This window comes from Schistocerca piceifrons, chromosome 5, assembly GCF_021461385.2.
Source record: "Schistocerca piceifrons isolate TAMUIC-IGC-003096 chromosome 5, iqSchPice1.1, whole genome shotgun sequence".
NCBI lineage: Eukaryota > Metazoa > Arthropoda > Insecta > Orthoptera > Acrididae > Schistocerca > Schistocerca piceifrons.
Window position 1 is genome coordinate 393,561,969 of NC_060142.1, and position 16,252 is coordinate 393,578,220.

At 37.8% G+C, this 16,252-nt stretch overlaps 1 protein-coding gene across 1 annotated transcript in view; it reads right to left on the reverse strand.

Annotated features, from left to right (window-relative positions):
* Positions 1-16,252, reverse strand: part of LOC124799024 (band 4.1-like protein 4) — a 578,366-nt gene that overhangs the window by 19,076 nt on the left and 543,038 nt on the right. Inside the window, exons 13-18 of the mRNA XM_047262561.1 lie at positions 14,280-14,543; positions 12,505-12,696; positions 11,587-11,778; positions 9,318-9,530; positions 8,786-9,106; positions 1,864-2,118 (exon numbers count right to left, since the gene is read on the reverse strand). Coding sequence (XP_047118517.1) covers positions 1,864-2,118; positions 8,786-9,106; positions 9,318-9,530; positions 11,587-11,778; positions 12,505-12,696; positions 14,280-14,543 — 1,437 coding nt within the window. The remainder of the gene's footprint in view (positions 1-1,863; positions 2,119-8,785; positions 9,107-9,317; positions 9,531-11,586; positions 11,779-12,504; positions 12,697-14,279; positions 14,544-16,252) is intronic.

A 16,252-nucleotide genomic window follows, 5' to 3' on the forward strand; every position in this document is an offset into this window, starting at 1 on the left:
TGTTTATGTTATTGTGGTAAGCAGTGAAATATGTTTCTTACTTGTTTTGTATGAGTTGGTTGGTGACATATTCCTACATAATTTTCATTGTAGGAAAGGTATGCTCAAAATTGATCTGACTCACTTCTAGGGCATAAATTCCTCAAGACATGTTGCAGCAGATCAAAGAAGGTATTGAATTACACAGTCACAAAGCCATGTCTGCAAATCATATTAAGCTCGACACTGATCTATCAGTTGTACTTACATAAAACTGCAGTGTGCAATTGAGACAAAGCAGTGAAAGGATGGCTGTAAGATGTAGATGTAGAACAGTCTTTGTAGGGGATGGATAATAAATACTGGAATATTTATACAACGTAAGTTGTGTCTGATTATATAAATAAATGAATGAGAGAGAAAATAAAGATAGTTGTACACTCTTGCAATATCTGATATTATTATATCAGTGATATTGGATATTAATCACATGAAAATTATCCAGCAGCTGGTGAACTTCACCATGAGCATCTGTGAGGCTTGCCTACACCGATGAGCCAAAACATTATGACCACCTGTTTAGTAGTAAGTTAATCCACTTTTCAAACACAGTACAACAGCGATTCAGCTTGGCATGGATTCCACAAGTCTTTTATAGGTTTCCATAACTACATGGCACCAGATGTCTTCTCACAGGTCGCTAAATTCCTGCAAATTATGGGACAATGGTCTGTGGGCACACAACTGGCACCAAATACGTGTTCCAGTGGGTACAGCTCAGGGGCATTTGCTGGCTAAAACACCAATGTGAGAGTGCTCCTCGAACCACTGCAGTGGAATTCTGGCCTTGCATCATGGAGAGCTACCCTGTTGTCATGGTGTCTTCAAGTACTACCATAGGTCCCATAGGCGACCAATTCAATGCACCCCATAGCATCATTCTGCTCTCACTGGCCAGCATCTGTGGTGCCGTGATGGTTTGAAGCAACCATTCATCTGGATGACAGTATGTAAGGACCCAGCCACTGACCTGGTATAAAATGTGATTCATTCGACAGGTGAACATTTCTATTGACCCACTGTGAAACGTCCGTGATACTGTGCCCTTTGCAGTTGTAAGTGATGATGTCGTTGGGTCAACACAGGAAAATGTGGGGTCGTATGATGTGGAGCCCTATGTTCAACAATAGCCTTTGAATGGTATGTTCTGAAACACTTGTGCCTGCACTAGCATTATACTCTGACTTCAGATCCACCAAAGACTGCTGCCTATCCTGGATTACACAGGGGGGGGGATCCTCTGACCCCTACATTTTGTGAAGAGACGTGGATGTCCAGTACTGTATGGCCTACACATTATTCCACCATCCTTCAACTGCTTTCTTAAGGTGCCCATGACAGCAGTAACCAAATAGTCGAGCAGCTTCACAGTTTCAGACATTCTTGTTTCCAACAGCAGGACCACAACAATGTGCCCTTTGTCAAAACCACTTATATCAGAGGATTTCTGTATTTGCAGTCCGTATCTTCACTATAATGACTGCCCACTCATCTCTCTTCCACTTGCATTCTTTCCTTACAGTGTCATGTGCAACACCACAAGGAGGCATTTAACATAGCAGTAGGTAGTAGTCGTAATGTTTTGGCCCATTAGTGCATCATTTGAGTAGCGAGTCCAAAATATGAGTTCTATGGTAAATAAAAATCAGGGCAAGTAATTGAAATTAGATGTGTGATTACATTGAAATGAAGGTCAGTGCAATGACTTTGGAGACAAATTTGTAGACTTAGAAAAAGGCTCTCAATTTTCTTTTCTTATAAGTGATTTACCTCATTTAATACAATTTGTATTATACATTTGTATCTGTTGAATACATTTCTCACCTTGCTGTGCTATATAAACTATAATCCTGGGATTCTGCACTGAGTCCCGAATCAGAATGCTCGTGACTAACGGACGCACTTGCTTTTAAGTTGTTGATATTTTGTGGCAGGTGCCCATTGGTCTTGCCTCCAAGGAGAGTTGTAGGATTGTCATATAATGCAGAACTGAATGCCCTTGGATGGCCAGCACGTGAAGTACTGCTGCCACTTACATTACTGCCACGATATTCCAACACGTTTAGTGCTGTTGACAGTCTACAACAAATGTATTTAATTTTATTGCATTTAATAACAACATGTAAAATTTTGAGCAGTAGGTTTTCAGTTTCCTTCTGCTCGTAATTGATTTATCACATTTGATACGATTTATATTGCACATTTGAGACAATTCGGTACAAGAAATTTAATTGATCAATTTCCTGAGGAAATAATCCACAGCATGTACATATTATTTCAATGATATGTTCACATTATGACCTTTGCTTTTTTTTAACATGTTCTGTTACAACTGAAATATTTATCTCATTTGCAAACACAATCAGTTTGTACCACTGCACACCATAAATTGATGTAAATGATATGAAGTCACTGACATTACAGAAGGTTCCAATTATAATATGAGTTAATACCAGTGGAATGAACTGATTATGCTTGTGTATGATATAAATTTTGAAATTGCAACAGTACTTAATAAAGAAAGAAGCAAATTTTGAAATTGCAACAGCACTTAATAAAGAAAGAAACCATAACAGGAACATGATATCCTTCCAATTTTAATTGAAATTTTGTGTTTATTAAGATGCATATGAGCCCAATAAATTCTTTCAAGTTATTTATCATTGATAATGCCCACAAAACCCTGTATGTAGACTTATCGAATTTGTTTTTACTCAGGAACATTAAGTGTGATTGAGCATTAAAAATATTAAGAATTCAGTGACTTCTGTCACAGCATATGTAACATTTTGAATATCTGGACAGATAATCCCCATGTCAGTACTATCAGCCACATACGTTTTTACAAATATAATGCTGAACAACAGGAATAATGGACTGTATATGTTTCTGTCACCGACTTTACTTTGCAGCTAATATAACTGTTTTTGCTGTTCCAGTTATCATTATTTGAAATTTAATAGTAAATATTTCACTCACCCCATATCTGGCATTGATTTCTGTGCCTAAGTGCTGTTTCTGAAAATATGGCATGGACATTTGTACATGTCCAGTCTCTGAATTATTTGACTGGTGCTCTGTTTGTGTTGTATTGCAGTTGTTTATGTATTATATTTACCAGGAAGATATACAGAACTACTATCACATGAGTTACTCAAATGTTTTTGTAAATCTGTCAAGAAACCATGCACATTATAATGTATTATTGATAATCAAATTAAAGTATGAATCTGATCCAGGTATGACCCATTTTCCTGTCTCAGACAGAAAGCTATATGTACTCAGTACAAATTGTGCATATTGGATTGCGATGTAAATTTTTATAAGGTGCACACTGGAAGATACAAAATATAGCTGAAAAAGACAGGCTTTGCTGGAAATTGGCAAGTTACCAACTTCATAGTATATTAAGCACATACAGAGTAAGGGGTGGAGGGACTCTGCCAATATACATGTTTGGATGTCAAATAATGATTTGTTAAGCACCAGAAATGATTAAAAAATCTCAAAAGGAATTTGCAGTAGTATTTCAAAACAAAATATTTTGCTTAACTAATGAACAGTAGGACTGGAACACAGGCAAAATAGTTCAACCATTACTCAGTTGCAAAAGGTGTTATGGTGGTGTGTGCAAGATGGCCCACTTTTATGCAAAGACCTGTATTTCTTCAAATTTGAAAAATAAGTATACTTTAGTGAATATGAAATTATTTATTTTGTAACACATATCATTTGTGACAGCTGATGCAGTGGGAAAAATTTTGAAGTCTGAATATGTCTCCGAGAAAAATATAACATTACACAAAAAAGTGGATATTGTTTCATACTCTCATATTTCCGTTAGTATTGTTTCATTTAGAGACATAATGTCGTGTTATCGAAAATACAATCAAGAAGTTGATATGTAAAGCTCTGATACATCTCTTTTAATGCAAAATCCTACACTGACACTTTTTTAACAGTTACGTCATCCACCCTATATTTTTACTATACATCATCATATTCCCATACACGTAGTAAGAGGGACAGTACTTTTATCTGGTCTATGTGGTTGCAGAAATGATATTGTGTTTTGGAAGGAAAGTATTTATCTAGCCTTCTTATTGTTACATGAAGAAAAAGTGATGTTCAGAATGACAAATATTTTATTGTGTTGAATAATATTTCACAGATAATTCACAATATATATGTATAACAAGTTTCAGTGAAAACATCTTGAGATCAGTTAAATGCTTGTATTACAGTGTTAATTTAATAACTATGACTATTTTACATTTATATGAGTTTACTATATAAGTTGACATCCTTTATTACACCTGACAGCATTGCAGCATCTACAGCTGATACAGAAGTAAGCCACACTACAATGAAATTTCATTACAATTTTTAAATAGACTGTAAGCTGTCATTCACTAAAGAAAATGAAAACTTAACAGAGAGGGTGAAGAATTGCTCCCCGTCTTCATCCCAGAAAGGTGGTAACTTCATTCCTTTCATGCATTTTGTAAATTGTAATAGTTCATGCTACAACAGTGACTTCAACAACATTAAACAAAACATTGGAGCAGTGGTGAAACAGAACATAAATGTGGTTTGATTGTTCAGTGATATCATGCAGATAGGTAACATGCAAAAACAAAGATGATCAAGTTTCTTCTACTGGTGAGACTGGGCTTTTGACTATGTTGTATGTTTAAAAATGAAATATGTAATATAATTAACATTTTTAGTGGCTTATTACTCATAAATTAAGTTTTCCTCTTTTCAGATTTTGGAATTCAATGTGAATGTAATGGCAGCTTTATTATTTATAAGAGACACATTGAGGTACATATCTCATCAGTAGAAGAAACCTGTATACATGTGACCTTGAGACATAATGTAATTTCATGCTAGGTAGAAACATCCAAAGAAGGTAAACTAATTACAGGGATTTTACGAGATAAGAACTTACAAAAGCAGAAGGTACAAACTTTGCTAAGTTCAGTAGCTACAACAGGTCATTAATATTTGATTTACAATGGTGTGTCATACCCATAACCTAAATTCCCAAGAACTTTTCCGGCAAATTATTTCATTTGCTGCAGAAAAGTGCTTTGCTTTCCTTTGAAACCCACAAAAGTGAAGCAATGCTTTACAACTAAACAGATAATGAGGGCAACTGAAGAAATTGTACCCAAATTCTGCTAAGTTTCCTCACTGAATTTAAAGATTCATGCAGTTAAGTACAGTGAAACCTTTTTGTTTGTCTGTGATGTGGAATTGTTCTTGTGGTAAACACATAAAGTTAAGAAAGAGAAGTAAGCTGAATTAGTAGTAATAAGATGTATGAAATAGCTAACAATGATGAGTGCTCTTGGCTGAGAGTAGTTCTTTCTTGCACTGTAGTGTCATTGTCATTGGCTAACATTATACATGTGGAGAAGCAAAGGGTTTTAATATATATAATCATTAAATATAAGCAAAAAGTTTGGAGCTAGGTGTAGAAACCACATTCCATTCATATATCATAGTGATAATGAATTTGTACCTTTGATCTGTAGGTATGGGAATGTGTCAGTGTGTATTTTAAAGAGATCAGATGATACACCCACTGAAGAAGTGAAGCTATTCCTTTTTTGGTTGCCAGAGGACATTTGAAATTAACAATTTTTCAGATTGTAATACTTATTTAATATTGACATAATAGGATATTATATAAAGTTGCTATACAATTTTAATCTTTTTTACTTAAAGTTAATTAGTTCAGGAGACATCAGGATTTGAAGATATAATTTCATACCATGCAAAAAAATCTGTGTGTCAAAATTGCAACCTCAGAACCAGCAACTGGTCAGTTCTGTAGACTGACTGTCCCTGATTCTGAGAAAGTGATTTGTTGCATGTAAATTTCTGTAACTCAAAAGATATTAATTCTTTAAGATAGGCTTTCAAGATACTACTAATTTTTACACTTGTAATATTTCAAAATTCTGTCCTGATGTACTAACTGAAGCCCAAAATTTTCTGAACTGGTGATTTCCTTAGATTTCACATATTTTGATTTTTGAAGGGAATATTCAAAGTTTAAGCTTTTCTTAGATAAATTGTTGATGGTGACTCTCATAAAATCCAGGGCTTGTTATCTTTATATTTTCTCTTTTTTTTCTATTCTCAATCTAGCATTCTTTTGCAATTGACTAAAAACCATAAAGTGACACACTGCTGTCAGAGGTTGGACTATAAATTGAATTTAACTGTATAAATAGCTGTGAGAAGGTCCGCGAATTCTTGAGACCATGAACTATAGTAACAGTATTAGTTAAAGCTTATGTGAACATTATGAAGTGTACCACACAGGAATAATGTCAGAATTGTTGAGATCTATGTTAATGTAACCTAGCAGCGAGTGATTATAATGGTGTGTGCAGTTTGAGGCTGTGTTAGTGATTAGTATCTGACTCATCGAGATTATACATGTTTTAGGAATAAACCACCCATGAATTACAGTGCTGTGTGTCCAATTTTTTTTAGTTGCACTTTCACAACTTCAAATCCAAATGCACTTCCACTACTGGGATTTTAGATTTGCAGCTCACAGGAACAAATGGAAGGTGGAGAAATTCCCCATGGTAATGAAAGAAAACATTTCAGAGTGTGGTGCCCTGCTTACTGGGGAACACTACTTTTGCGTCATTGAACTATATTGTTCTGTCATGAAATGTTATATTAGATCGTGAAATCTGTCTGTGAAGAATTTCCTTGCAAGTGAATGACAGTGAGTGTTAGGTGCACTGTACAAAAACCTTCTGTGTTAGACTATGTAAAAAATGAACTTGTCATTCATAGATGTGTCAAATGAAGAGAAAAAAAAAGGGGATGATTAATGATGGACTTCAGTACCCTGTGAGAGGGCTGTTCAGAAAAGTATTTGACCTTATTTTCGTGACAATAGTAATGAGGCACACATGCTCTATGTTTTTAGGCATACACACTGTGCATGCCTGATGTTTTCCATGACTGCAGAAACAACCAGGCACTGGGTAACTGTCAACAAGTGAACACATGTAAGTGGTAGTTGTTGGATTTTGTGTTGTGGTAAAAATGAAGGAAAAGAGGAACTATGTAACTGTATCACTTTTTTTTTAAGCTTGGCAGTTCTCTAGTTGAAATTAGCCACAAGATTTGGCGAGTATTTGGGGCTGAAGCAATGGGTACTACACAGATAAAGGTGAAGTACAACTGCTTCAAAGATGGCTACTCATCGCTGAAGTGTGAAGCACATTCAGGTAGGCCCTAAACATTCACAAATGACGTGGTTATTGATGACATAAGGACCCTAGTGATGCAGGATACATGAATCATGAACAGAGAACTTGCAGACAAGGTTAAAATTAGTACTGATTCGATTCATTCCATTTTAATGGAAGATATGGACCTCACAAGGATCTCTGCAAAATTTGTGTTAAGTTGCTAACAACTGAGCAGAAGCAACTACGTTCGGAGGTCACACAGGATATTCTGTATACTATGAACAGTAATCCCAGCTTTCGTAACTCAGTGATCACTAGTGATGCAACCTGGATTTAATACCATAAACCAGAAACAAAGTTCCAGTCACCACAATAGAAGCAGCCATCATCACCGAGACCCAAAAATGTGAGGCAGGTCTGCAGCAATGTGGAAGTTGAGCTGACCGTCATTTTTCGCTCCGTCATAAGTATGCCCCAGAAGGTACTAATGTCAATAAGGAGTACTAACAAGAAGTTCTGAATCACCCTCAACTCAACCCCCTTCGAAAATGAAATATTGTTTTTATGTTGTTACATAATGTTTACAATTTGCGATCATTGGGAAAACATACTAAATCCGAGCATATTAAAAGGGAGGATTTTCAGACAGTGCTGAAGAATCCAAAAGTTACAACAGATCTCTTGCAGACATATGGAAGAAATGAGTGTACCTACAATTTGAACACATGTTTATTCATCTTCCTCTCCCCTTCACACTACAGTTCTACAACATATGATCATATTAGCATTTATCAGGCTGAAAGGTTGTATAGTTGAGCACAATTCTGACCATATTTAAGTACATTGGTGTAGAAAAGGCAGAAATGGCTAGACTATGTGTGGTGAACCAAATAAATGTAGTTTCTCCATGTTTATAGGTGAAGCATTAATAGCTGCACTACTATTTAAATAATATTGTTAATTTTAATGCAGTCATTTGTAGGCAATTTCCATCGATAAGTTGTTGTCAGTCCTAATGATGTGTGAGTAATAAACACTGTGCTAGGCAGAACAATGATGTCCAGGTTTGATCTTGATGTGGAACCTGATTCTTGCTCTAGTTCTGAGTAGTTATCTTTTCGGTCAACTTCAGTGATCAGCAAATTATTTTTCTCCATTAAGTTCTACAGACTACACAACTATTATTGTAGATAAGGTTTCACTGATAAAATCAAGCAATGGCATATTTTTAAATTCATGAGGAAACCATATTTCATGTAACTGCACAATGTGATGGAAGCTTATATGTCACAAAATAGCGTTTCTTTTTTCATATATTGAAGAAAATTCAAAATTTAAAGCACTTTCTACGTAACAAAGATTACAAACACTTACAAATAACAGGTAACTTCATTCGTATTTTCTTCTGTGATGTAGTGAACAACACAATGACACATAAAACACATTACATAATCTAATATCATATAAAGAAACCTGGTGGCATTCCAGGAGGGGGTGGAGGAATATCCTCATACCTTGGTAAATGGTTGTTGTTGCTGCTGTTATTGTTATTGCTATTGCTGTTGTTACTACTGTTGTTATTAATGCCATTGACATCAGTGTTAGTATTGCGTATACGCAGAGATCCTGCAGGGCTGGCGGAACTGGATCCGGAGTTCTTGTTCAGGAAGTCCGTCAGTCCGGAGCCTGCACCACCCTGAGTGCCCGAGTTGCCTCCCCCACCTGGGGGTAAAGGGCCAGGCTTAGGTGGTCCGCTACCATCTGGAGGAGAGTAGGGAGGTGGTGGGCTGTCTCCACTGCTGGGAGGCTGACATTTCTCTTCCGGCGTGGAACAGCTGTGCAACGATATGTACAGTCAAATAAAATATTTTCATATGTAGCTGCAATGTATGACCAAGATCACAACTGGGAACTATACAGTTTTATTTGTTTCATCTAAACAATACCAGAATTGAGATAATTTCTGGACTAAGAAGTTCAATTGAAATTATTGTTAGCTTCATAAAATTATTGTTGCTTCCCCTATAAATAAAATTGAAACTTTACCTTTTTGTCCTTCGTGGGGAACGTTGTCTTCTCTTGCTGGTTGGTGACAGTTTGACTCTTAAGGCTTTACTATTTGTTTCAACCACTTTATAAGGAATTTCTCTTAGCTGTGCTTCTGACATTCCCTCTGTATCAATCAAATCAAATTCCAAATGTTTCTTTAACTCATCTGGGAGCCTTGGCTTTGTTTCGGATGGAGATCGAGATCTAGACCTGTAAGAAAGATACTAACTAAATAAATAGTTCAGTTAAATCTTTTGGTATAGTTGTATAGAATGTAATTATATTGTATCATATGTATATAGTTCACCAATTTGTAGGACAAATTTTGAGTAATAACATTTTACACTTTAATTCAAAATGATTATGAAGTAGCAGTCTAAATTGCTGAAAACAGATGAAAAAAGAGACATGGAGTGCTATTCATCTCAAGAATACACATCTGAACTAATATAAAAGTTCGCCTCAAATGATGGTAAATGTGACACCTGTCATATGATGAAATCTACGCTGGTCTCAGAAATGTACAGCAAAATGTTCAGTCATGCTGGGAAATACACTGCTGAACTATACTTTCAGTTGTTCTCTTAAGTGTTGGAGAAGAAATTCCAAAGTGATTACAGTAAATTGTCTTGTGAGAAGAGTATGTAAGACTTTTTACTTTTTTTTCATTATGGTAAATACAATATTGGGCCTCATTCAATGGAAAGAACCTCTATGAGGAGCTTAGGAGACTTCAAATCCCTGGTGGAGTTAATTAAGACCAACTAGCTGTTGGTATACCCAAATGATGTGTAAATTCAGAGCAGTGTGCAGGGAGCATGCCTAACACAGACCGCTGCTGGGTGAGGACGGTTGTAGGAGGAGGAAGACCCCCTTCACTTCCATCACACAATCTAACAACTATACACTAATGCATTCTTAACATATCAACTAAAAGGCTATGATTTCTTAAAATTATGCCCTGAAATGAGGTCCATTCTGTCGGACACTTTGCCCACCACTCCTAGAATAGTTTTTCATCACACTCCCACTCTGCACAGTATCCTGGTCAGAACATGTGCTCCTTCTGCACTCATTTCTCTACCTCATGGCTTCTGTCACTGTGACTGTCCCCACTGTTAAGACTTGCTCTATGCATCCTCCTACCACAACCTATACCAGCTCAGTAACTGACAAAACATATACCATCAAAGGGATAGCTGTCTGTGAAACTACACTTGTGTACCAGCTGTTCAGCCTTCCACATTGGTACGACTATCATCAATTTCCCAGTTAAGATGAATGGACATAGGCAGAGGGTAAATACTGGCAACACACAAATCCTATTGCAGCGCATGCTTTACAACATGATTGTCATGAAATCTGTGCCTGGGCTCTTCCCTCACACACCAGTTTCCCAGAACTACTCACATGAGAACTGGTGTTACAACATGTACTCGTTTCTCGCCACTCACCTGGCCCTAATTTACATTAATTTCTTTGGTCTCAACACTTTCTTCCAGTAACTATTCCTTTCTTTATTCTCTTTTAGTTTTCTTTATATTTTATCTTCCCCCCTCCCCCCTCAGCATGTCACGTCGCCACATGTAATGCAATTAGCTTCCTGTTCTCACTAACTCTTGTAATCTTTGTCTTGCTTATTACCCTATTTTCACCTTTAATCTTTCAGGTTTCCAAATCTTGTCTAGTGCTGTCCCTGACAATCAGTCTTTGCTTCTCATCCTTCCCAGTAAGCCCCTGATCTGGGGTTCTGGACAACTTTTCCATAACTCTCCCCTTTCCTGAATCTCATCGGGCCTTTTCCTTTATTGTTCATTCCCCTTCAACCCTTCCACTAGAAAAAGAATCCACTGGCTCTGAAAACTTGCATATTTCCGTAACTTTTATATGGGTTTCCTCCTGCCACCACTTGGTGGATAAAATTTTTTTATCTATTCAATTATATTAAGTTTTGGAGGTAGTGTGTTCGGACAGACAAGACAGTTTTAGGCAAAATTTTAAATCACTATATCTTTTTTGTTTTTTATGATCTAATCTTGATGAAATAAAGCCTATACATTGCCCCAAGCTATGCTCAAGTTACCTTTGAGAACCTCATGAAAATTTGTTAAGTAGGTTTGAGGAATCATGTGCTCAAACAGGCAAACATGACAGTTTTACGGTTTTATTATTACTATAGATATTGTAACTGAAGATGGTTTTGTTTAATGAAGTTCTATACTGCTAAACATCTCTTTGCTGTTATAATTACATAAATCTGTATTACCTGTGCTTCTTCTGTTTGCGTTTTTGGTGATAGGACAGCTCTGATTCAGTCTCCATACCACTGTTCATATAGCCTGATCTTCGACTTGGAATGACATTAGCCTTATGTATGCCAGTACCTCCTTCAGCTTGCTTTCTTTGCACTTCCTTCCATTGTGCTTCTGAGTCCACCAGCTCATAATGGCTGCTGTGCCTGTGTGATGAACTCAATTATTTCAAATTTAGGAAGGTAGTTCTTATCAAATAGTGACAATTGCCACTTTTAGTTATCTTAGTCTAATATTCCAAAAAATACATGATTAAAGATGAATCTAGTTTATTTAGTTGAGAGAGACTCATTTTTAGACAAAGAAGTTTGGACACAGATTCAAAAAAACATATTTTATTTATACAAACTATTCACTTTGAATTACTTGTAAAATTAATATTTTGTATCATAGAAATTGAAGGTAGAAATTAAGTTGTCAGCTTTACAGGCAGCAGTCTGCCAAAGGAGGGATACAAAGAAATGAAAGATCCACTGTTCCTGGAGCCTGAGAAAAGGGAATGTTGTACAGAAATAGTCAGCAAAGTTATCCAGGAGCCTAGGTTAAGGAACCGTCAATACAAGCTTAGATTGGACAAGGATAGGGCAAGAACTAGCCATGGCATCTTCAGACGAACATACTCATTCATTTAGTATGATTTGGAGAAACCAGGAAAAACTAAAATCTGGTTGAGCATTTGGAAATTTATAGCTGAATGTAATTGTAATTCCAGGACTCTCATTTGGTCAATATGTTAATATTGTGCTTCAGGTGAGAAGTTATTGGGACTGCAGAGGGCATTGATGCCTAGTTAAGTAGACTGCTCCCCCACCCACCAAGATATCAGTAGTTCTGCTAACAGATATCTCACTTTGAAGCATATTGATGTGTACCTGTGCTTGCTGGAGCTCTTGTGTCTGTGGCGGTGGTGAGAGTCCTGTTCACTGCTGGACTCGCGCCGGTGAGTACCGTGGGATCGATGTCGGTGTCGTCGGTGACCATGGCTGTGAGATTTGCCAGACCCAGAACCTTTTGACAATTCACTCTCATTGTCTGAACTTCGGCGACTGCGATGGTGACGATGTCTGCAATGAATGTCAATACCGTATTACTGGTAGCAGTTACAGGAATGCTGCTAGAAAGTAATAAGCTGCTGGACAGCAAAAAATTGCTGGGAAAATATAACATGCATCTAATTTAATTTTGTGCCACAGAAAAATGACCTATCATAGCAGAATTATGTGAGAGCATATAACATGCATCTAATTTAATTTTGTGCCACAGAAAAATGACCTATCATAACAGAATTATGTGAGAGCATGAAAAGTTATCACAATCTGGCTCTCAGTAATAGGAAAGAATTGAAATTGTAGGTTCGGTTTTCAAGGCCATGTTATAGGATGACCTACAGGTGCAGAACTATGCTTTTAAAACAAAACCAGGCAGAGAAACAGAAATTTAAATAAGCCTGTGAGGCTGTGTTACCAACATCGGCAAATTTCTAAGTGGCCACCCTGGATGCCGCTCATAATTATGAATGGAAGGAGTGTCATGTGATGCATCAAAGAGTGAGAGCATTACACATGCCAAACAATGGTGCCTTACATTTGATAACTTTATTCACTCTTGAGTTGTGACCGATGTTTCTTCCTTCAGGTGGTGTGGAAGCTGATAGTTTTAACACAAGCTGAAAGCATTGAGATCATCCTGATATCAGGAGAGAGGAGCACCCATGTTATTTGTAGAGGACTTTAACCAGTGCCATGAAGACAGATCACTGATTAACCACAGGGTATGGGTGAAACTTGTAGCAAAATTCCATGTAATTGGCTTTGTTGCAAACAAACTGAAAGCTGGGTGACTGAAAATGGTTACAACTCACTGATCTGGCACTGTCCACTAAGAGTCAACAGTACAGACACATGGCATCTCACAAGAATCTGACCACACACAAATGACACCCTTACAAAATGCAAATGTTACATCTCTGGACACTGTTAATGGGTGAGGCTAATTTCATATGAGAATAGAGGGGCAAATAAACAGTAAAACACTGTTTCAGATAGTTTGTCAATAATTTGAAGATGAAAAGCACTGAGTGTTGTTCCTTTATTTTCATAAATACCTTTGCACATTTTGAACAGTGTTTCACAGGAAAGAATCTCAAACCTTCGAAGTGTACCACCCTGTCCAACTTTAAGCATGTGGAGCTCTCAGTTTTGGCTTACGGAATATTACGATTTTGTGTATGACATGTAGTGCTGTGTATTCCCAGTGAATGTAATGTCAGAAACATTTTTCCAGGGATTATGCTCAACCCTTAAAATAGATTACAAGTGAACTCTATACAGTTGATGAGCTACCATTTAGTTCCTTATGTCCTTATATAAAATGGCTAAAGCATGATCACATGTCAGTGCCTTACCTGGAAACAACACATTTAAATTTGAAACAATTTTATTACTGCTGCTTGACTGGAAAGAGGAGGCTTTGCAGAGTTGTGATATTTTATAAATAAAACCTTTTAATGTTAAGTACCAAGTGAACTACAGATGATTACAGTCCACAACCTTCAGGAATTAAAAAAAATAGTACATATGTCATAAACAGACCCCTACATGCAACAGTCTGATGCTGTTAAAGTAATATGTCAGAGCTGTGCACGCACCTCTTGCAGGAGCGTGAGTCATTCGAACTCTGACTCTCAACACTGGAGGAGCGGCGTGTGAGACGGCTGAGCAGCTGACTGTTGTGATGTCCTGCAGAGCGTACAGAACGTGGGCTGGAACTGGAGTAGAGACCACGCATGTGTGGCTGGTGAACCGGTTGTGTCCACGGTGCCGACCGTGTCGAGCGAGGAGAATCTGCCCGCTGTTGTGTTGATGGCAGTGCTGCTGGGATGCTACACGTAGATCGGTACAAACTGCTTACCCTGTGAACAAGAATCCATATATTTTTTAACACACAATGTAGCAATCAGTTCTCCAATCACTATTTTGGCATGACTCTACCATCAGACAACAGTCATATATGACCAAGCTGAATTATAGGGAATCTGAATCAACATGATGTTGATATGCAATGGATTTGTGTAGTGAGTGACAACTGATTAGTTTTCTAAGATGCTAATTGTTATACTTACAATGAATAAGTAAAATCTTTAATAATTCGCATTATACAAATACTGTAGAGTAACAGTGGTATTAGTACACTGTTTCAAAATAGTTGAACATTATTAGCAGGAAACGGAGGAAAATCCAAGTTACTTCAGCAAAACTTATGAATCATCAGTATTTAGTGAGGAGCTGAGATACATTCTGCTCAATGTAGAGAATTAGCAATTATAGTTTGTTTATAGAATGCACAATCTCTATCACTGTTTGAGTGGAACAATGTATGTATACATTGCTGTTATGAAAACAGGTAGCATCTGGCATCCAATTGAAAATTATTTTTAGAATCCAGAAGTAGACCTTGAATGACAGGAAATGTAAAATGTGAACAAGTCATCTATTTATCTAGTTTACTGCTTGTCCTGTTCTTTGGCAACAGAATGAAGAAACACAGAGGAGACACACTTAGATATAACATGTAGTAACTGCCCTTTTCTCATTGGTATACAAATCACATAACCTCCTAGCTTCAACAGGAGCAGATGTACAGTGCAAAAAGTGTTTTTTCCAGCCCCTGGGTGACAGGCATGTTGTATGGGAACAGTGTCGTCCTGCCAAGTCAACCTGCTTTGTACAGTAGCCTACTTGTCAGGCGCAAGAAACGGTTTCCTGGATCCCGACACATAGGCTGTCCTGTGTGACAGGTGTGTTGTGTTATAATATTATCAGCCTGCTTTAAAGACCTGCTTTGCATGGGAGCCAGTACGTCAGGTGGAAATAAATGATTTTCAACCCCTGATGTTCAGCCTGCTCTGCATGACAGGTGTGTTGTGGGAGTAGTTATTTTATTGCACTGTATTGTAGGGGATACATGTACTCATAGCATGGCTGGGGACAGGTTGAGATGGATAGAGGAAGGGATTGACAGAGTAAGGGGGAGGAGGAAATAGACAAGGACAGGGGAAGAGTGGGAGGTGCATGAGGCATGTGGAAGGTGAAGAGGGGTGGTGGGCAGGTGGTAAAGGAAGAGGGGGAGGCAGAGATGGAGAAAAAGAGAGGAAGCAGGATATGGTCAGTACTGTGGGGCTTATAACCTCTTAGCTCTAAGAAAAGAGGAGATATGAGCAATCACATGGTTTTTTTTTCCAGCCCCTGCAATACAGGCTGTGTGCATGACAGGTGCCTTGTGGCAGTAGTATTGGCCTGCTTTCTCGACCTGTTTTGCAGAGGCTGTATGTTTAGATGGGTATGGCTGGGGAAAGTTTGAGATGAATAGAAGAGAGGATGGGCAGAGTGGGAGCCAGGAGGAGATGGATAGGGAGAGAGGAGGGGATGGACAGAGAGACGAGGGGGGGGGGGGAGAGGAGTGGAGAGACAGTGAAAGGGTGGAAGGAGGGGGGACAGAGAAAGGAGGAGCACAGGAGGAAATGAATAGGGTGACAAAGGGAGGAGAAGGTGTAGGGAGAGGGGGCAGGAGGAGATGGCTATAGAGAGGGCAGGAGGAGATGGATAGGGAGAGGTGGCAGGT